At 59.5% G+C, this 22,538-nt stretch overlaps 1 protein-coding gene across 6 annotated transcripts in view; it reads right to left on the reverse strand.

Annotated features, from left to right (window-relative positions):
- Positions 1-337: 337 nt before the first annotated feature.
- Positions 338-22,538, reverse strand: part of SNPH (syntaphilin) — a 37,091-nt gene continuing 14,890 nt past the window's right edge. For 2 of the 6 annotated variants that reach the window (XM_058685138.1, XM_058685139.1), the window contains 4 exons: positions 12,162-12,258; positions 11,353-11,559; positions 7,758-7,907; positions 338-4,723 (listed from right to left, as the gene is read on the reverse strand). In XM_058685138.1, coding sequence (XP_058541121.1) covers positions 3,553-4,723; positions 7,758-7,907; positions 11,353-11,559; positions 12,162-12,211 — 1,578 coding nt within the window. In that variant the 5' untranslated portion in view covers positions 12,212-12,258 and the 3' untranslated portion in view covers positions 338-3,552. Of the gene's footprint in view, positions 4,724-7,757; positions 7,908-11,352; positions 11,560-12,161; positions 12,802-22,538 lie in introns of all 6 variants that reach the window. The other 4 variants (XM_058685140.1, XM_058685141.1, XM_058685135.1 and 1 more) reach the window with 3 other exon arrangements.

Genomic DNA, 22,538 nt, shown 5'->3' on the forward strand with positions numbered 1-22,538 from the left:
CAGGTACGAGATCCACTTTGGGAGGGGCCGCAGGGGAGGGGACGGGGTGCATTTACAGGCCCCGCCAAGTCTGACCTTGAGGCAGGCTGGGGGACGCACGTCTGGATCCTTCACCTGACCCGGGAGGGGAGTGATCCCAGCTGCCGCGACAGATGCATGGCTGCACGGAACCTGCACGCGGCTCTCTGCTTCCCTTCAGCTCAGAAAGGATCTCTTTCTGCTCAGCTTTTCCCAGCATGCACCCTGGGATTCCCAGGTTGGCAGGGACGGTTTGAGTCCCCTTCACCCCTCCTCAGAAAACAGACACGACATAAAGAAAACAGGCCGAGGGTCTTGCTGCGTTTTCATGCTTTAATTCAGAGCTGTCTGCTGCAGGTACAACTCTGTCTGAACAGGACAAAGGAGACAAAGTGAAGACCCTCCCCACCTCCCCCCTTCCCGTGTCCCCTAAATTCTCTGTCGAGGGGATGGACAAATGGAAGAGTACGCCGTGACATGTTTGCACTGTCCCCCTAGGTCAGAGTGGGGGTCATGAGTTCCCTGGGCTCCGACCCTCAGTGGGCCCTGGTCCCAGAACTTTGTCAATGCCTGCCCCTCCCCAGGGCGCTGTCAGTTCCCCGGTGCTAGTGACGACTGGGAAGGGTGTTCAGTGAAAAGCTTAAGTTATCCCCTTGGGAGATGCTCAGAATAAACTCCGCCGGAGGCCAGCTCTCTGTGCAGAGTCCCAGCCCCAGCTCTGATTCCTGCCTGAGCCTGGACCAGAAGAGCAGCAGGGAGGCCCAGGCCCGGGCCCTCCAACTAAGCGGAAGCCACTTCCGGCTACTGGGCTCTAAGGGACCAGCAGTTCCAGGAGGTGGTTCCTGGGAAAATGTCCCTTAGGATCCAATCGGCTCCAGCTGGAGGCTGGGGAGAGGGTAGGCCCCGACGATTTCTGCTCCAGAAGCTGAGGGCAGGAGGGGAAGGCCACAGCCCATCAGGAGGAGGTATTAAGCAAGAAGGAAAAGGGGAGCTTTGGAGGAGGAGCACTGTGTGGGCGGCCCGGGCCCCTGGCCTTGCCCTCCGGCCCCACGCTCTGTGCCCTGCGTCACCAGGGCTGGGAGCCCGAGCCGGCAGGCCGCTGTGCCTCCGGCGCCCGGAGCCGCACACGCAGCGCTGCCCCTCTTGCATAGATGCAGACACTGAGCACACACACGCACACACGGAGGGCCGGGCCCAGGCCGCCAGCCAGGGGCCCCCCAGGGTCCGTCCCAGGGCCGCCGCCTCTGCTGACACGGAGAAGTAAAGCCCCTCAGAGGCCCCAAAAGAGAAGACCCTCAATGCTGTGGGCGGGGGCCCGGCAACCCGGAGCAGCAACAGATGGGGGCAGCGGCCCCACTCACCTCATGCGCCGCCCTTGGCGAGGGCCTTCTCCAGCAGCACGGAGCAGGCTCCGGCCCCAGCCCGGACCACGTCCACCAAAACACAAGACACGACAGGAAGGCCACAGATAGCAAGACACAGACGAGAGCAGAGGGGCTACGCGGCTCGACTAGATTCCAGTGGTGAAAAATATATAGATTTTATGTTGTCAAATATAGCCATACATTTATTTTCTCGGCAAAGCTTTGACTGTTTCTAAGGAGACGCTACGCAGCTTCGTGAGTACACGGCACAGGAGGCTGGGTCCACGGCCAGTCCAGGCTTGGCTTTGGATTGGGTTTGTCCACTGCCCCTCCATGTCACGACCCCAGTGTCTGTGGGGCAGCCCCAGCCGGGCCCCAGGAGTTCAGGTGTGGCTTGGCTGGGGTAAGGGTGCTCCACAAAGGATGGCTGGTCTGAGGCCCCCAACCGGTGGGGGGAGCTTTGGAGGCACAAAGCATGTGGCAGAGGGGGCTGTTGCCCCCATGGCTGGGCTGGCTGCCCACGTCCAGTGCATGCAGGTGCCCCCCCCACCCCACCCCCGAGTGGAGGGCGCAGAGAGGAAAGGCGGAGCCCATAAGTCAGGCAACGGCTGTCGGAGCAGCTGGGGTGGGCAAGCAGCCTTGGCAGAGAACCAGAGGGGCCCCTGGGCCGGAGGGACGAGTAAGACACGGGGGTCCCACCAACCCCTCCCAAATGCGGGGCCCAACCTCTGAAGGAGGGGCGACCAGATGGGTGTAAGCCCCACCAGGGAGAAGGAGCGGTTTACTTTGTAAAATAACAGTGGTGGTAAAAGGTCAGCAGCTTTGCCGGGGGACCAGATGTCCCAGGGAAGGAGGGGGGCAGGCCAGGGAAGCTCCCAGGCCAACTGGCCTCAGGCTGTGAGTGGGGAGGCTCAGGGCACCCCCGCTTGCCCCGCCCCATCCCTGGCTGGGAGACATCCCAGGGCACCCTGCTTTGGCCTGGACGAACATCATGGCTTCAGTATCCCATCTTGCCATCCATCCTGCTGGAATTCCTTCCAGAGGCAGATAGGTCAAAGTTTAGGAACCCTCGCCCTCGAAGGCAAACAACCCCTCAGTGGAGACGCTGGGGTGCGTGAGAACCGAGCCCCAAAGTGAACATAGTGCAAAGCAGAAGTTGGGCCTGAAGCCCCCAGAGCAAGTCGGGGTGAGCTCCAGGGGCGGTCGTGGCCTGTGGCTTCTCAAACCAGCTGAGGACTGCCCCCACGGTGGCGGGGCCTCATCTCGGAAGGCTGGAGGAGCCCCCTGGAGCCGCTGGCCCCTGCCTCCTCCTCGAGTGCTGGCGGAGGCTCGGGACGGGACGGGAGCTGGGCTCAGGTGCGCGCTCCGGCCCCGGCGCTGGCCTGTCTGGCTCGGCTGTCGTGGGAGGAATGATCTGCGCCGAGAGGGGACCGGATCCCGGGGAAGGTCTAGGACGAACAAACACAGAGAACCCACGCTGCGCTCTGCCACCTCCAGCCCGTCGCGGTCTTTCCTCTGGCCCGTGCCCACGGCCTGGACGACGCTTCGGAATCCGAGCGCCGGGAGCGGCCTGAAGACGCCAGACCCGGTGGCTGCAGACACGGCTCCGAGTCCCGGGCCAGCTGCCTGTACTCTGGGAGGCGGCTGCCTCCGCGTGAGGAGATGATGCTGGCCCAGGAGGCTGGACCCAGGGCAAGGGGCGGCCTGAGAGAGAAGGCGTGGGCGGGAGGCCACCAGACAGGACGTGGGGGTGGGGGGCAGGGAGGCTCCAGGCGTCTCAGGCCCAGCCTCCCCAGATCAACACACCAGAGACACTGTGGGCCAGGGCCGCCCCGCGGGAAGGTCCAGGAGGACAGGGCTGGGCCGGGGGGACCTCGCTACCTCCTCTGTCTGCAGTTTGTACAATCGGCGTGCCTCCCTGCCTTCGGTCTCTCTTCCCTTGTCTCCCGTCAAAGTTTTGGGACGCCTTCCCCCCACCCCGACTCTCAGCCCCCTGACACGGTTCACATCCTGAAAAAAAAAAAAAAAAAAAACAGAAAAAAACAAAACCACTTCCAAACCCGAGACCAAACAAGTAAGATGCTGCCCTCCGGGAACGAGCGAGGGGGAGAGCGGCACCCCTACAATCAGTGGTCGGGCCGCCGGAGCCGCTGGCGGGGACGCGGACCCCTCACAGCTGGGAGCCGCCGCCCGGCCCGCCCGGGCCCTGCTGGCTCAGCGAGCGGCAGCTGATCCTGCGGATGGAGTGCAAGGCCACCGTGCAGCAGCCCCGCAGCAGGGAGCTGATGTTGTAAATGGGCTGGCCCTGGCGTCGCTGCGAGCGGCACAGCCAGGCCACCGTGGGCACGGCCGGCACCACCACGGCCAGCAGATCCACGATGTAGTGGCGGCTCCAGTAGCTCTTGGGCTCCTTCTCGGCCGCGGCCACCTCCTCCTCGTCTTCCACGGGGCACGCCACGCTCACCGACGGGCTGGGGTCGGCACCGGGCCGGTGCGGGCTCGGCCCTCGGGTGACGGGCTCGGGGGCCTCGAGCTCGTCACCCACCGTCACCACCACGGCCGAGTCGGGGTCTTTGGGCCCCGGGGGGCGGGGCTCCGGCTCCGGGCACCCGTGCCCCGATTCGGGGACCGCCCCGCAGACCTGGGCCCTGGTCACTTTCTCCAGGATGGTGTCCAGGTCCGGCTGGTACTGCACGAAGTCTGTCTGGATGGCACGCTCCTGCACGCAGCTGGCCTGCACGCCGGCCTCCATGCCACACAGCAGCTTCTCGTAGGTGTTGCTGGCAGGGAAGCGGGGGCCCAGGCTGAAGCCGCCCTGCAGCGAGCCCTCCTCGGGGCCGCAGTCCACGCCCGACGACAGCAGGCTGCTGGCCTCCAGCGCGTCCGTCCGGCTCAGCGTGTCGTCGGTCACCGCGAAGCCGCTGTCAGCCCCGTCCTCGCCCGAAGCCCCGGGCTGCTCGCCGGGGGGCCGGTCCCCGCACACGGCCGGGTCACTCAGCTTGGTGTAGGTGGAGCTGCGGGTGAGGGAGCGGGCGGGGGACCCGCCGGCCGACTCCCCGGCGCCGTCCTCCTTGGCCATGCCGTCCTGGGCCACCTCCATGCTGTGCAGCAGCGTCTCCAGCTTCTTGTTCTGGATGTTGATGTCCACGAAGTACTTCTGCAGCCCCTTGTCCTTGTCAATGAGGTTGTTCTTGACCGTGTCAATGACCTGCTTGAGCTGCTTGATCTCCTTGCGGGCCTCCTTCAAGGCCAGCTGGGCCTCCACGCGGTGGCACTCCTCCTCGATCCAGTCCTCCTGCATGCGCGACAGCTGTGTCTTCAGGTCATCGATCTCCGTGTCCCTGCGAGCAGATGACACACACACACGCTCACTGCCTGGCCCGTCACCACCACCAAGGGCAAGCAAGGAAGGGGCTGTCACTAAGGACAGAGGGCCGGAACACACAAGGCCTGACTCAGTGCCTCCTCCTTGCTCCACGGGGGGTAAGGGGGCAGCCAAGGGGGCCTCCTCTTGGGGGGGAGAAGACACGTTCGGGCCCCTCTGCATCCCCAGCCCTGGAGGCCGTAATGCAGACGACTGTCCCCATTTAAATCCATCACCTACAGAAGAGATTAGACAAGAAAAACGCTCAGTGTATACATATATGCTGCTGCTATAAAAACCAAACACATCCACTTTAAAATCTTAACGCGTGACAATAAAAACTAAACCTAAAATCTCCGCTCTAGGGGAAGGAACACAGCCCCCTATGAAATCCGGTGCTGAAAACTGTCCGCGGAGGGACACCGGGCCGGGGACGCGGGGGCAGGCCGTGGGCCGCTTTGCTTTGCTGAGGGATGTTCCAGTCACCATGTGGGGGGAGGCTGCCGATTTCACACCTTCCCTCAAGTGGGGGGATGAAGAGTGGAGGGTGGAACAGAGGAAAGTGATGACAACAGATGGCCCTCTTTTAGTCACACTCAATGTCTCTGCTGTGTATCTACTATGAAGAGGGTGGGCCCAAAAGATGGACAAAAACGCACGGGCCACTCCCAAGAGGCGACGCACGTGCCAGGCACACCAGACACAGGCGTCTGAAGCCCCCGAGTCACAGATGAACCCGGGGTGCCGGGGACGGAGACGAGTTAGGCAAACATCCTATCAAGTCTGGAGGTAAAGGCAGCGCGAGATCAGACAGGACGCAGCGAAAGCAGTGAGGACAGAGGAAAGCCATTCCTGAGACGGGAAGTCCTGTCGGGGGGGTGCCCACCGCAGCATCCCTCCCAGCCATGCGGCCCACGTGCCCCGAATTCACGGAAATGCAATCCACGCATGGCTAGACCATCACTCTGAGGGTTAGGAGTCCACCAGGGACATCATTCCAGATCAAGCGCCACACGCTTTTCAGAGTCAGATGGAATGTGCAGTTCAGGAAGTGAGGCCAGGACTCATGGTCACAGGGACTGGGATGAGGGGCTGTGGTGGCCGTGAAGGTCGGCGATGGCATTATCTGGAAAGCAGCGGACTGGACCACCCAAAAGGACACAACTCCGTGATGGAGCTGCTCAGAGTGGCAATACTAGATGTACCAGCAGGCACGGGGGACCCTAACTGGGACTCACTCTATGGATACCCTCTGCACTGGCGCAGAGTCCTGGGAGGGAGAGCGAGCTTGGAGGAAGGGACTGGGCATGCTCAGTGTGGCCGGGCCCTTCCCCTCTCTCCTTGGAGCCAGTAGGACCCCAGGCCAGGGAGCTGTGGCTTCCCCACCCCGTCTAGGACGTTACATTTGAACCGAGCCTCGAAGGAGGAGTTCGCCAAGGAAGCAAGACGGGGGCAAGGCCATCTCGGGATGTGGGGACACGGCAAACAAAAAGCACAGAGTCTAGAAGCTTCTTTAAGGAGAAGGTAGGTGACTGCAGGAGGCAGGTATCAAAGCGAACACATGGAGAGCGGGCCGTGTGGCAGGGGGGCAAGCAAAGAGCCGCCGCAGGTTCCCGCAAGCGTGGCCAGGGATTTGAGGTGTCGGCACGTCCATGCCAGGGCGTCGTGCCCAAACCACACAGGGCAGACGTCTGCTCCAGCCGCTGGACCAGCCCCAGAAAGGAAGCGACGTGATGGGCTGTCTGCTTCCTGAGGACATTAGTGCAAATGGCCAGGCAGAGCCAGGGCATCACTGAGAAGATGATGGGAGCTAAAAATAGAAATCCCAACTCTACAGACGAGGAGGCCCACAGAATGCCACCTGTAACTTCCTGTGGTTCAAAACCACAACAAACCCAAACCGGATTGGCTACTTGGCAGAGCACTCACTGGTCACGGAAGGGGTGCTCACGCATGGCGTATGCTTCTCTTTATATGCCGTGTCCAGGATAGACAAATCCAGAAAGACAGAAAAGATTAGCGGTAACCGGGAGCCTGGGCCGTGGCTGCGGTTGTGAATGGCGTTTGTTTCTGGGGTGATGGGAATAGTCTGGAATTAGATACCAGTGATGGGGGCACGATCCTGTGACTATACTAACCATCACTGAATTGTACACTCTGGATAGGGAAACTGTAGGGTTTTTTAAAAAGAGGAAAGAAGCCATGCTCGCGGTGGCCTGTCCCGGCCCTCAGTGCCCGGCACAGCGTGGGATCCAGCTCCCAGCGGCTGCGGATTTAAACTGACACAGCGCAGAGGAAATGATTAAGGTGATGAAGAGATCAGAGGGCAGTCCTGAAGCTTCAGTCATAAAGATTGAAGCCGCTGGCCCAGAAAGGTAGCAGCTGAGAGGGTCACGGTCTGCCCTCAGGTCTGGAGAATGAGCTCAGATGGGACCGTGAGGGGTGGGGGGGGGCTGGGGTCCCCTGGGCTGGGTAGGAGCTCAGGAAAGGTTTCTCAGGATCTCACATCGTCTGTAAGTAGATGAGCAGAAAGGCTTATGGGGCCTGAACTGGTGGGCCCAGAGCCCCCACGCCCCCACTGGTGACTCCTTGGGTGGAAACAAACAGGGGCTGAGGGGGTGTTCCCCCCCCACTCCCAACAGGGAAGGTGAGCCAGGAAGGATGCCCTGTGGCCCTGCTCCCCAGGTGGAAGGGAGCCAGGGGGTAAGAAGTGGCCAAATGGGGCTGCCAGGCCCAAAGTGGGAGAACACCACCTTGGGGTGTGGGGAGGACTGGCCGGCTGTCAGGGGAAGCTGCCTGCAGTCAGGGAGAGCAGCTGAGGGGAGCATAGGGGTGGCTGAGGGCTCTGGAAAGGGGCTCCCCCAGGGCTTTGCCAGAAGGAAAGGGCAGGCCGGGTGCCAGGAAGCCCTCAGCGGCTCCTTCCTCCCGGAAGTGCCCTAGGGCCCTGGGTCTCCAGGGCAGCGTGTCTCCAGGGCTGCCCACCCACCCCTAGCCCTCCGCCAGTGGCTCACCGGTCCTGGAGCCGGTCCTGCGTGTCCTTCAGCCGCGCCTTCAGGTGCCGGATGCACACCTCCTTCTGCTGCAGTGGGGTCAGGTACTGCTCTGGGGTGGGGGGCTTGACGCCGTGGTTGTCGCTGCACAGTGTGTACTTCATGGAGCGCCTGCGTGGGGACACATGTCAGCGCGGAGGGAGGAAGAGGTCCCCAACCATCACCAGACAGCTCCGGGCCAGGCTTTCCTCCAGGAGCCCGGGTGGGCATTAGAACACCCAGACCTTCCGGAAGGTAGGTTCTGTTAAAGCTCTTCTGGGGGCACCTGGGTGGCTCAGCCGGTGAAGCATCTGACTTCCGCTTAGGTCGTGATCTTGCGGTCGGCGAGTTTGAGCCCCGTGTCGGGCTCTGGGCTGACAGCTCGGAGCCTGGAGCCTGCTTCAGATTCTGTGTCTCCCTCTCTCTCTCTCTCTCTCTCTGCCCCTCCCCTGCCCACGCTTTGTCTTTCTCGGTCTCTCAAAAATGAATAAACGTTAAAAAAATAAAAACTCTTCTGTGTGAAGACCACAGTGGGAAGCTCAGGGGTCCTCTAGTTGGGGTGGGGACACATGACAGCACGCGCATAGCCTGACACCGTGTTCTGTGCCCTCCTGACGCTATTGGTCAGCTCAGTCCCAGTGGCGATCCCAGAATTCATGTGTCCAGGCTCCTAACCCAGAGAATGAGTTTGGGGGCCAGAGGCCGGCGTGGTCCCCCTCCCTGTGTCATTCCCCCAGGGTCTGCGTGGTGGCAAGGACTCCACCCCCACCCCCCCGCCGTGCAGGAGCAAACACCCCCCAGAGCCGAGAGCCGTCACCGCCTGGCCTGCAGGACCGTGGGGGAAACAGCAGGTGCAGACACGTGTGCACGCACAGCGGTCTCCAAACACACTCTGACGCTCTGCTTGCCATCCTCACGGACACACGAATTTGCACGGCCATGCACACGTATTTCCTTGGAGTACACATCTGAGTATGATTACCCCGGTCCGTCTGTGTCTGCGGGCCCACCTGTGTGTGCGCACACCTGTGCCCGTGCGTCCTGCCACCCCGCAGCCACCCTTAGGGGCCACTCACGCGTACTAGGACGCCGGCCCACACGCAGATTCACGCAGATGCACACAGACCCTTGCCACCCGCATAGGCGCTCGTGCTCTGAGGGCACACGCAAACGCACGTGTGATCGCTCACCAGCTCGGGGCTTCTCCTCGTTAACGGCTGAACCCTGAGCTGTCAGCAAGCCGGGTGCCACATGCAACCTGGCCCCGGGTGGCACAGATATGTGTGTGTGTGTGTGTGTGTGTGTGTGTGTGTGTGTGTGTGTGTGTGTGGTGAGCACGCCCTGGACCCAGCTCAGCAAAGGTGGAGGGATTCCCACCCAGTGGAGGGCAGAAGGCCAAGGCTTGCACCCAGCGGAGAGCACCCGATTTCACCAACACACACGGCCCAGCCGCCTCGACTCACAGCTTCCTGCCTGCGGGTTGTTCTGTTCACGAGGAAACCTCCTTGGGTCTTGTCTTAAAAGCCTGGGCACGTTCTCACACAGCCTGGCAGAGGCCTTGTGGCCGTCCGACTCCTGCTCCTTTAGGGGCCGGCCAGCCCCGCGTCTAGGGAGGGGCAATGACATCGCCAGGTCTGACCCTGGTTCGCAGAAGCAGCCACCCTGGAGGGAGTGTGAAAGGCTCTGTGGGAGCCGGCTAATGTTTGTGGAGGAAAGAAGTCTTTCTAAACCGTCAGCCATCGAAGAGAATGTGTAGACAGAGGCGGAGAGAAAGAGAAATGATTCTCCTCTACTTCCTCGCCTCGTGGTCCCTAGGTTTAACTCAGGTCACATCACACGCTGGCCTGTTTTTCCGCGTGACAAGGGGCAGAGGGGTGGCGTGGGTCGCGAGCCGGGGACTCCCCCTCTGCAGACTCTAAGAATCTCCTTCCAAGAGAGAAGGCAGCCAGCGGGGGCCAGGGCCCCACGCCGCGGACATCCCGGCGGCTGCCACGCAGGGACTCCAGCTAGAGGGGCGCCGGTCTGTGCCGAGTGACAAGGGGCTTCTCGCGGGGCCCCGGGCTCCAGGATCAGTTAAGCCAGCGCAGTTGAGGATTACAGAACAAGTAGCCATTCTCACGCTTCCTATGCGCTTTCATGGGTTTCTCTCTAATGTGCTTTTTTGCTCTAATGTAACACTTAACACTCACACGTTCTTAGTCACTAGCTCTATCCTTGAAGGGGAAAAAATACGTTTATATATAACCGAGAAGAAGAATACACCGTGATTCATGGCTCTCCACTATTCACGCCCCGGAACACCCGGCTGTTTGCACCGAGGCCACAGCCAAGGCCCCGCTGCTCACCCGCAGCTGACACTGTCCACATGGGCAAGGAGACCCTCTCACGGGATTTCTCAGCCTCGGGGCTGGGGCCGCCCCCGTGGACTGCCGTGATGACACGCGTTGCAAAAATCTGCTGTGAAGAAGTATCAAAGTTGCCCGTCATATACTTTTCGAAGGGAACGCATCCGTCAGTGCCACTCACACCTGCTGCGCGCCACCCGGAGCTGGGGTTGCAGCCAGGAGGCTGAGGCGTGGGTCCTGCACACGTGTGTCACCCGTCACGCGCGTCGTGGCGGAAAACTCAGAACAGCCGTCTCGGCCTGATCTGAGCATCACTTCGCACCAATGACACCGTCTCTGCAGGAAGGCCAAGGCCAGCCTTCGCCAGCCTGGCGGCCCAGGACCCCCAGGTGGGACCAAAGTCCTCACGAGGGCAGCGGCCAGTACGGGCCACCTGCAGACATCAACCCACAGAGACCTGTGGGATGTTGGCCCCTCTTTACAGATAAGGGAATGGAGACTCAGAGACGGGAAGTACGAACGCCAAGGCCGCGCTCCCCCGGCTCCACTGGGGAACGAGGATGAGCCGCCATTACCGCTGTCCCTCCCTGGTTTTCAAGGACGCACAGCTTCCCTTCACCTGTCTCCCCAGCCGATCCTGCTTTTCCCGTTACATTCCGCCATTCCCTGAGGGCACAGCCTGGCAGGTGCCACGCTGTGACACACTCCGCTCTCCTGACCAGCTCCACCTCGGTCTCTCTCACAGGGGCCCCTCAGGAGAGCGGGATGGCAGATGCCGCGAGTGGCTTGTCCCTACCTATCTTGCCCGGCACCACCTGCCCTGCAGCCACGGCCAGTGCCAGCTGGCAAGGCGGAGACAGAAGTCCCGGGAAAGGTGTCCCTTCTCAGGAGGCAGGAGCACCTTGCGCTGGGCCCTTGTTCCTTCTGGACCCGATGCTGGCCTGATGCCTGGAGGGGTAGGAGCCTCTTGGAACGGCAAGGACAAAACCGTACCCCAAGGACGGCGGGGCAGGAAGATGGGACGGGGTCCCGGACACTTCCGGGCCCTCACTCTGAGAGCATCACAGGGTGATATGCGGCTGGCGGTGTCACATCCCTCCCTCAAACAGGAGGAGCTGAGGCTCTGGGACAGTGACCCGCACAGCCAGTGACGCTGGAGTCCTACAGCCCTGGCCCGCCCAGGGCGCCCAAGTGCGCAGCCAGCAGGAGACCAGGCACAGGGGAGGCCTTACCTGGGCGTGGGGCTGCTGTCGCTGCCCTTGCAGGAGCCCGAATTGCTGCTGCTGCTGAGAGAGGAGGTGCCGTAGGCGTCCCGCACGCTCACTGGCGGAGAGGTGCGCCTGGAGGCAGGGAGAAGAGGCAGGTGCTCGTTCTGGCTGGCGGGAAGCTGCGGACACTGGGCGAACACCGCCAGGCCGCTGCGGCCCAAAGGGCCCCCGCTGCGGGGTCGGCACCGGGGAGAGAAGCAGAGGGGAGAGGGGGACGCACAGACAGGGGTGACAGAACAGACAGCGCAAATCAAGATGGAAAACCAGGAGCAGGCCGGTCCTCCTGGCTCCCCAGGACAGGAATGGAGGCTGGGCAGGGCCAAGGGCAGCAGGGGCGGAGGGGGGGGGGTCCCATCTGTCTCGCCAGGGGTCCTCAACTTTCAGGGTCCCCCAACCCCAGAGGAGGGCCCTGAGTGGGCTGAGACAGGTGGGGCAGAGCAGGGCAGGCAGGGGTAGGGACAAAGGTCAAAGTCAAGGGGGCAGGGGGGCCTGAGTGAGCCAGAGTGGATGATGGCGTGAGTCCCCTCCAGTAACTGTGAAGCGTAACAACAGCACTGGTGATGGTAGGAATCCAGTGGTTTGATTCTTCAGAGAACTTTTATATCCACTGCATCATTTGAGCCCTTAAAGAGTTCCAGGAGGAGGTGAGTGTTGGCCAGCCCAGTTTTAAAGCTGGGGAAATGACTTGCTCACGGACACACTGCATGTTGGTGGCAGAGTGGGGACGGAGACCCTCCCTCCTCCCGCCCTCTGAGGCCAAGGGGGAGACTCACCTGCGGGATCCAGCAGAGGCCCGTCTACTGCCCGGCAGGGACATGGCCATGAGGCTGCGGGTCCGGGTGAGGGGCGGGATGGGCGGTGTCCCCGGGGCTGAGGAGAGAGGGCGCGTTGGGGGGGCCGCGGGGATGGCCGGACCAGGCCACGTCATCCTCTCGCTGGGGCCGCTGCCTGGCATGGCTCTCCTCTCGCCCTTCAGCAGGACACCCCAGGACTGAGCGAGGGCCCGGCCGGCAGGCTCTGGCCACAGCTCCCTCCACCAACGAAGTTAGCACACTCCTGCCACCTGACTTAAAATCTCGAACGTCAGGGCCTCGGGGGCAGCCGGAAATCAGAGATCCGACCCTGTGTTCTCCAGACGATCGAATGTGGAGAGCGAGCTCGAAGGCCTGGCCCAAGGTCACACGGGCTTCGGGGCAGGGCTCCTGACTCAGCACAGCACTGAGTTCTCTACACTATAAGCCGGGACCCCCGATCCCTGACTCGGACCCCACCCCACGGTAGACAGTCCCTCCTCGGCGGGGGCTGCAGGCTGGAGGACTCCTGGAGCAGGACCAGGAACCCCAAATTAGGCTGGGCTAGTCGTGACGTCACCTTCCCAGGGCGCCCGCTGGCGTGTGGCTCAGGGCTTCCTGTCTACAGGGGAGACAAGACAGACCAACATACCAGCACACGTGTAGAAAGACATACGGATACACACGAATGTGAGAAGGTACTATGTCCCTGCCCTTCTAAGGCAGGCCACACACATCTCAGTGAACATGCTCAAGGCCCGCCCACAATGCAGCACGTGCAGCCAGGCCATCCCCTCCACCCCCCCCCCCCCCCAGCACGCATGCTACACACAGGCAAGCCTGCACCCATTCATGCAAACACGCATGCTGATTTGGGCATGCGTCAGGACCTCAGAGCACAGGCTCAAAGCAGATGAGGAAGGGGGGTGAATGGGTACAGAAGCCCTCCTCTGGGGCGGGGGTGGGGGATGCTTGGCGGGCTGGACCTAGTAGGAAGTGACCAGGCCTGTAGGGACCCTTCCTTGGCACTCTTGACAAGTGGGTAGGGGCTTAGGCTCCAAGGGCAACCCTAGAAGGGTCTAAGGAGGGGAGAAGCCCCATGGCGGGCTGAGCGTTGGCTGTTGTCGGGAGGCCTCCGGCACTGGGCGTCCCCCCAGACCCCTGGAGTCCGAGGCGGACGGGCCTGGGCTCTTTGCGCCAACCTGCTAGTCCTAGGCCAGCTCCAGAGACCCCAGTTCCCTCCTTCTTCCGTGCTCAGAGCAGGGACTGAGGCCAGCAGCCTGGGTTCCTGGAGACCTGGCCAAGGACACCATGCCCCAACCTTCCCCCATGCTGGAGAGCAGCTTTCACCGAGCCCCGCTGCGCGCAGACCCCGTGCCAAGCACGTTACGTACAGTGTGCCATTGGCTCCTCCCAAAAACCCTATGAGGAAGTGCTGTGATTAGTCCCCTCACAGATGAGGAATCCGAGCCTCCCAGAGGAGGGACTTGCCCCAGTCACGCCCCCAGAGTGTGGGCACGGCCAACATCGGAACCAGGCCAACACCAGACACCCGAGGGCCTGGGTCTCAGACTCCGGAGTCCCCTGGCTGGCCCCACCCCTGGTCACACGGGCCTCCCACGTCCACGTCCTCCCGGGAGCCTGGTCAACCTGCCCGGTGGCGGGGCTGCCTCCTGAGAGGACAAAGGCGCTGCTCAGGTGGCCTGTTTCCTGGCCGTGACACAGAACGTGGCCTGTCCCCCCGGAGGGCCTGGACACAGCCAGCATTGTCTGACCGGAGGTGTCGGGTGCCGGGTGCAGGAGCTGCCGACACCATGCCCGTCACCTGAGCTGCTCGCCCCAGCTCCCACCCATCATGCCCCAATCAGGCAGGGCCTCCGGGCAATGTAGGGCCGACCCCTGAAGGAGGAGCCACGGGACCGAAGACAGTGCTCCCCACACTTGTCAGGAAGGCTACCAAGGGCTCCGGGCCTCCTGGGCACAGCTTGGGGCCGACAGGGGGGTGATGTGTTATCACATGTGGGCCCCAGCTCGCAGAGCCGCAGGGCCCGACAGGCCCTGGCTTCTCGTCCCAGGCAGCCCGGCTGCCCCAGCCACCCTCCCGGCCTCACCCCCTTCCCTTGTCGCTTTTGGGGGGATGCCCTGAAGAGGCTGTGCCTTCAGGAGGACTTTTCAGCAGAGGCAGGACTCAGCAGGACTCAGATCCGAGGACAGGCCTCGCTCTCCCAGGCCAGCTTGGGTAAAGGTTGCTAAGGAGCGAGGAAAGTCCAGGCGGAGTCCCGGGCCTCTGTCCTGGGAGGCAGGCAAGTTGCCTGGTTTGCCTTGGAGCTGAGTGTGGCCTCAGTACAATGACAGCTTTGTCTCCTCTGTCCCTGCTCCTACCTGCTCGGCAACCCCACACCTCCCTCCTCCTGTGCTCCCTCTTCCTTCCTCCCTGGCCCAGGGGGCGGGAAGGAGACAGTGTTTGTACCTGGATGGACCTGCCGGTCTCCTGGGAGGCCAGAGCCAGCCATTCATTCAGGACAGGGGTGGAAAAGGCATTTCCCCTGCTGGGACAGGACCTTGCAGGGGGGGGGGGGGGGGAGACGGGGGATCCCTCAGGGGAGGGCAGAAGCCACCCAGGCCCAAAGGGAGCCACCTCTCCAGGATCCTACTCAGAAGCCTCGGTGCGCCCCGTGTGCTCTCTCGGGTCCTTCCTCCCCCTCCAGGCCCTAGAGAGGAGGCGGGTTGCCATGGCGTCTGTCTCCGTGCCACCTGCCAGCTCCCCGGAGTCCCACAGCCCTGTCCCCTGGCAGCCAGAGGCTGCCACTTGGAATGAAAGGTGGAAAGGAAACCCTTCACCGTGGGGTGCCGGACTGAGAGTCTCTTCTCGCCTCAACACCAGAGTAAACCCAGGCCCTCACTCCAGCCTCCCTCCATGTCCCCATCCTGCCCACATCATGACCACGCTGCTGCGCCCCCTGCTTTGATCCGTCCCTCACACACCCAACGGTCTCCCAAAGGCCTACAATGGGGGTCCAGGGGATACAGCAGGATCCAGGAAACAGGAGACAGAAGGACGTAGAAACAGAGTCAGACAGATCTGGGCTCAAATTCCAGCTCTGTCAGCCTCCATACACATGCCTTGGGTGAGCCACACCACCTCTCTGAGCCTTTGCTTCCTCATCTGTGAGTGGGGCCGTCGTGGGGTGCACCTCACGTGGTTACTGTGGCAGGATAACGCATGCCCGGGGCTCAGCCCAGTGCCCGCCACACAACACACGCTCGAAAGTGGGAACTGCCAGTATAGATAAGTGCAACGCAGTGCGAGTTTCAAAACAGAGACCCATTCGAGGCATCACGTGGCCTCACGAGGGTCAGAGACAGCTCCTCCAAGAGGAAATTTACGCTGGGTCTTGAAGGATGAATAGGAGTTCGGCAGCAGGAGAAAGCGGGTGGGAAAGAAGGAGAAGGCTGGGCAAAGGCAGTGAGTTGTTCAACTGCATGGCATGGCTGGAGAGCTGCTGAGGAAACTAGGGGGTCTGGTGAGGTCAGAGGCCCAGTTTAGACTTGCAGTTTAGAAAGCCCCCCGGGGTAGGGGGCCTTTGTGGAGCGTGGCTGGGAAGGGACAGGAATACAGGCAGACGACCAGTCAGGAGGTTATCACGAACTTCCAAGTGGGAAATCAGAAGAGCCTGGGTCAGGGCTGCAGGAGCAATGGAGAAGAACATCTGGAACCTTGAGAGGCATCAGGGGCCCCTGATTAAGTAAAAATTGGGCACGGCTCTTGATTCTGGCATTTAAGGCCCGCTTATCTATACCCTTGCCAACATTCAAGGCCCGCTCACCCGTACCCTTGCCAACGTGCTGTCAGCGGCCTGCTGACCCCTAGGAAAGCCCCATCAGTCACTCTGGCACCTCCACGCTGGCTGTTGGCCCAGCCTGCAGCACCCTCCCTGCCCTGTTCTCATGCACGCATCACACGCCTCCTGCAAGGCTCTGACCTGCACGGCTTTCCCCCTGGACTTTCCCATCACTTACTGTCATGACCACTTAGCATGCCATGCCTTGGGTTGAAACTCAGGGACCACCACCCTCTGGGGGACTTCATAAAAAACAACACAACCAATGCACAATGGTCTGAGCATGTCTGGGAGGCCAAGGGGTTGGCTTAGATGGTCTCTAAGACACTTCTGGATCCAACCTTCCGTGATCCTGAGCTGTTAAGGAAATGACGGACTTACAATGAAAGCCTCATTCTCCCTCAATGACTAGGGCTCCTGGGTTTCAGTTTCCACCTCGGTAACACGAGGAAGCTGCATTTCTCTGAAGAGACACCATGGCAGTTTACTCAGTCAGCGAGTCGTGGGGGGAGAGACCAGGCACTTGGGTTAATCCAATATTCTGGCTAAGTGAAAGTCCCTGTATGTGCTATCAATGAGGTTTTGCAATGCCGAACAGTGCTCCCAGCAAACAGCAGAGCGTCTGGCGCTCCTCGAATGCCAGTGTGGTGCAAGCCTGGGCTGGGAGCGTGCCAGCAGCCGTACTCCGAGTCCCGGAGGATTAGTGCTCCGGGGGCTATCCGCGGCTGGGGAGCTCGGTAAACCTTCCGCTGGCTTCGTGACCCCGGCTGCTGTGGGTGTCCAGCCCCTGAGAAACGGATGGCCTTTCTTCCTGAGCCTGGAAAGGCATTTCTCCAGCTCGCTTCCTCCGTCCTGGGCAAGCCTCCCTCAGCGCTGGAGCCACAGGTGGGGGCCATCGGACTCCTTCTTCTCACTGCGACAGCTCCAGCACAGCGGCTGGATGGACCCCCAACCCAGACGCCAGGGGTGGGAGAGGGGTGCTGCCCCAGGCAAGCAGGCCGGCGCTGGGGGCTGCGACGGCCGCCACGCCACAGTCTTCAGCGACTAGACTCAGATTCCGGACCTGGGTGAGCGTGGAGCCCGGCTTGGTCTTCAGACCGCCCAGAGGATTTGCCTCTGGGCCTGCTGAGCGGTGGGCTCAGGCCTCCTCATCACCTGCAGAGGCTCCCCTTGTATCTGTTCCACATACGGAAGGCCCTGCGTGAGACTGCTTCTCTATCTGAGAAAGGTTTTGCAGGCTTAACCGCGTGCTATGTATTTTCCACAACGAGCTACTTCGCGTCTAGTGGGAGGGCTATCATCAGACAGACCAAGACGAGCGTGGGCGAGGCTGTGGAAGAACTGGAGTTCTCACGCACTGCTGGTGGGAAGGTAAAGTGGTGCAGCCGCGGGGGAAAGCAGCACGGCAGCTCCTTGGAACGTTAAGCGTAGGGTTAACGTGTGACCTGTCAATTTCCCTGCTAGGTCGATATCCCCCGGAGCATAGGAAACCGGGGTGCAAACAAGAACTCGTTCGGCAATATTTGTAGCCACAGCGTTCCGCACGGAGGGAAACAACCCAAATGCCTGCCAGTGTCCAACGAATGCATAAATAACATGAGGGACAGGTAGGTAATGGAATATCACTGAGTCCAAAAAAAAAAAAAAAAGGCAGGAGGTACGGACACCTGCTACAACATGGATGAACCTCAGAAGACGCTAAACGAAAGAAGCCAGATGCAAAAGGCCACACGTTATATGATTTCATTTATATGAAATGTCCTTGGCAGGCAAATCTATAGAGACCGAAAGCAGACGAGGGGTTGCCAAGGGCTGGGGGAAGGAGGAGCAGGCGAGGACCGCTGGCAGGAGTCTCTTTTGGGGATGATGACAATGTTCTGGAATTAGACAGTGGTGATGGATACACGCCTCTCTGGGTATACTAACCCTCCCTGGACTGTACATTTTAAAAGGGGGGATTTTGTGGTGTGTGAATTATTGTCACAATAAAAAGCACATTTTTAAACTGCCATAATATATATTTTAAGCTATTTTTTTAATGCCTGTTTTTGAGGGAGCGAGCGTGAGCGGGGGAGGGGCAGAGAGAGAGGGGGACAGAGGATCCCAAGCTGGCTCTGTGCTGACAGTGCAGAGCCCCGAACTCACGAACCATGAGACGGCCTGAGCTGAAGTCAGATGCTTAACCGACTGAGCCACCCTGGCACCGCCACATAATATATATTTTACGTGAACAGTTGTAAAAGGACGGGGATGGTCCAAAGAGGGGAAGGGAATCACTGAGATGGGTCAGCCAGTTGCTGTGGGGTGGGAATAGAAGGAGCCCTCCGCCCTCCACCTGACTCAGGCAGCCGGGCCCGGGGGGCCTCCCTGGTGCTCCTGACCCTGGGTCAGCCCAGAGGAGACAGGAGACCGTGGCTGCCCCTTTGGAAGCTTTGCATATCCAACAGCCCATCTGCGCCTCACCGGTCCCCTGCGCAGGGAGGCCCGGTGGAGACGGTTCCTACTGACACATGGGAAACCTGAAGCCGCAAAGGTGGCAAGATTGCCCAAGGGCACACCTTGGCCTTCCAGGTCGTAGGCGCCTACATTTCTACCGCATCACGAAGGTCTCATCACACAATAGAACTGGGACACATATCGTTATGCTGCAGAAAACCAGTTTCCCAGGAGACCCTGAGGCCGTGGTGTTGATGAGGGGGACACCACCGAAACGGGAGGCAAGCAGAGCAAGGCTGAGCGTTGAAAAAGAAATTCCTCCTGTGCCTCTCCCCAGCCAGCACCTCCAAGACCCCAGGCCATGTGCCCTCCTGTATGGGGAGGGGGCGGCAGGGGAACACTGGGTTCCATCCCCCCTGCCTGCCTGCACACACCCATGGGGAGGCGGGGGAACCGAGGGGCTCTGGTGCTGGCCCCAGCTCGGTGGCTGCCTGGCAAGGGGACTCTGGCAGATGGAGACCCTCAGCGACCTTGGCCGCAGCATATGCTTTCCTGGGCTTCCTGGCTGATAGAGCTGTCAAGCCTGAGCCTGGCTCCTCTCCCTGCCTCCTCCTCCTCCTGAACTTCCAGCACCAGAGGAAGAAAAGATGGTGGGGCCGCCACGTCTAGGGACTCTGCCTTTTGTCCAGGTCCCTGCCTTGCCCCCTCCCCCACTCCCACATCTGTCCCCAGGTACCAACAAGGCCAACCCACTCTCAGAATTCCAGGGTGGAAGGGGTCTTGGCCAGACTTCGTCACAACCCATCATTGTACGGAGAGAAAATGAAACCCAGAGGCTGTGATCTCCAGTGATGAGGCTTCTGCACTGCGGCCCATCGCCCCCCCCTTCCCCATCCTCCTTGGAATCTAGGCAGAAGTTCCATAAAATGAGAACAAGAGGGGCAGCTTAAGTAAAACAGTCATGGAAGGAAGCCTAGGGGTGAGACAGAACAAGTCCCACCCCGCCCCGAGAGCAGCTCACAAATGACCTGTAGTAAAATAGATGCCGAAAGCGAGGCCGGGGAAGAAGGGAACCAACACAGCCTGACCACGAACAGCAAACACGGCGGCAATAACGAGGCTCAGAGTCAACTCTGGGCCTCCTGGCTGCCATTGCGATAGATAAAGGAAACCATGCCCAGTGTTCTTGTTCTCATGGTTAAGGGAGAGCAAGAGGCAGACCAGGTCTTCCGGGAGAAATAAAGATCTTAAAACAGACGCTACAAGAGACATTGTTGCATGGGATTTGCTGTGGGGGAGGAAGACTAGGGAACCAGCAGGGAGAGTCCTAAGACAGAGGAGAGCCAGTGTCCTCTTACCCAAGGTGCCCTGTGTGTGTTGTGCCTTGCTGATGAGAGACTGAAGGACACGAGGAACACAAGGACCAGAGGCCTAAAGGGATGTAGACATGTCCTCCGATCTGCCTGGGACCACAGTCCCTTTCTGCGGGGACAGCGCCCTCCTAATCTGAGATCAGCGCGCTTCCTGGGAGGCACATAAACTCATGCTGCCTCTGGCTCCCCCTCCCTCCCTTCCCCTCTCTTCCGACAAGACACGCCATGACAATCTAGTCCAACTGCCACATTGTCCTATAGCCAGAAAACCGCAGACTCGCCAAAGGCCACAGTGTGAGCTTCAGGAGCAGGGGACTGAAGGTGGGCCAGCTGATTCCCATCCCACCAGCCACTCTGGACGTGTGGCTTCTGGTTGAAGCCAAGTGCCATCCGTCTCCTTGCGGCTCCTGGCAGCTCCACGTGGGGACACTAGTTCCGCTCACCCCACTGTTCCTGTTTGAGCCCAGGAGCCGTGCCTGCCCCAAGTCAGCATCCTTCATGTCTCCTCCCGGGTCCCCTTTCCTTCCCAGCTGCCAGCTGCCCTGACATCCTTAGCAGCTGGTCCCTGTCCGGCTGGTTTCTACGGGCATTTCTTGTGTCAGGCTGAAGTCTCTCACCTTTGCCGAGGTCCGGGGCCTGCGGCAAGACCCAGTATGGCTCACACTCGCTGTAGGAGGGTAGGTGATTACAAACCCTTCTCTCGGGAAGCCTTCCCTCCCTGGAGGAGCTGCCCAACCCCTTCATTTACTGAAAATGAGGCTTTAAAAACACTTTGAAAAGGAACTTCTGCAAACATCTATGTTCTATTTTAAAAGCCCTCCGGAAGAGGTTAAGAGGCTTAATCTAAACGAAAGAAACCATGGCTTTGGGCTCAAATATACCTGGATTTGAATTCCAAACTCCACCATCCGCTATATGACAGTAGGACTTTACTTCCCTGAGCCTTAGTCTATCTGTAAAATGGGACTACTTACAGTGTGCCTGAGTATGGTTATGGTTAGCAATGACGCAAGCAAAATGCCTAGCAAGAATCCAGCATACAAAAAGCATTCCACACACAGTGGAAATTATTTACTAACCGAAATCTATTCTCGCTTTTAATCATATATATTAAACCTTTATCCCAGTCCAGAATCTAATCTGAAGTGTTATATAATAGCTGGTATCTCCGGGGTGCCTGACCACAGAATCATTTACACACACTTAGGGTCTAATGGCCAAAATAAAGAAGGAAAAGGAAAAAAAAAATCACAAACCAGTCATTGCCTACCAAACGGCAGAATTTGAGGACATCGTCACTTTGATCCGACAGAATGTCTTAAAAATGAACGTGTCCAAAATAGGAGTTCCTGATGGGAATGTGACGCCTCTGAGGGCCTCCCTGCTCCCTCTCTGGCCCCAGCCACCATCTCTTCCGGGGGGCTGCAACAGTCTCAGCCCTACAACTTCGGCACAGTGGCCAGAGGATCCTTTTAGAGTGTGAAATCTGGTCATGTCTCTCCTCCGCTCAAAACCTTTCCCGATGGTCCCATCTTGGAATAGAAGCTTTGGCTTCTCTTACTTACTCTGGCTGAGGCTGAGCCCTGCATCCCGCCCCACCCTCCACCTCTCTCTGACCTCACCTCTTGCTCCCCTCACGCATGGCTGTTCTGTCCACACTCGTACTCAGAGCCTTTGCACATGCTGTTCCCTCCCAGCTCTCTCCCTCCTGCAGGTCTTTACTCCAAGGTCACCTTCTCAGTGAACCTGCCTTGACCCCTTTATTTAAAATACAACTGGGGCATCTGGGTGGCTCAGTCGGTTAAGCATCCGACTTTGGCTCAGGTCATGATCTCATAGTTTATGGGTTTGAGCCCTGCGTCGGGCTCTCTGCTGACAGAACCTGGAGCCTGTTTCAGATTCTGTGTCTCCTTCTCTCTCTCTCTCTCAAGAATAAACATTAAATTTCTTTTTAAATACAACCCTCCCTCCCCTCTTTTCTGTTCATGCTCTATTTTCTCCACAGTCCTTATGTGAAGACATTTATGCATTTACTTTGTTATCTTTGGAATAGAAGCTGCAGGGAGGTAAGGATATTTGTGCATTTTATTCTTTATCTAATTTGAAGCACCTAGACCAGTACACCTAAGTACATCATAGGCCCTCGATAAATATTTGCTGAATACGAGTGTCTGCGTGCACTTGGGTTGAGGTCACCACCCAAGTAAGTGCAGGTTTCTGAGCAAATGAAAACAGGGGCAAAAAAAAAAAAAAAAGCTCTATGGCACTTTGTTTGTATCATGACAGTCCTTTCTACGCACGGTGTCTTCTTTAGGGGCTGGTCTCTTCTACTAGAATCATCTAAATCTTCAGTAGGTAGCAGGGACTGGAGTGCAACCCACTTAGTAACCGCATCTTCAGGGAAAGGATGAAAGCTGTTATTTAACTGGCATCTTGCCAGGCACCCAGGATTATTCTCTCAATTCACGCTTATGTGTCCCCCACAGGTTGGGGTGGGTTCCCTCCATTTTACCACCAGGGACGCTTAGGTTCCGGGGGCCAACTCACATGTATGAGAAAAGTGTGACAAAGTTAGGACTCAGGACTGGTTGCAGCTGCCCCTCCAAATCACATCTCCACACCACAAAATCCAGTTCGTTGTCCCAACTACTCCTAATCCTGACAGCAGCCCCCGGAGAAAGATGAAGGAAACAGGACTATAGTTGATC

This window comes from Neofelis nebulosa, chromosome 9 (genome assembly GCF_028018385.1).
Source record: "Neofelis nebulosa isolate mNeoNeb1 chromosome 9, mNeoNeb1.pri, whole genome shotgun sequence".
NCBI lineage: Eukaryota > Metazoa > Chordata > Mammalia > Carnivora > Felidae > Neofelis > Neofelis nebulosa.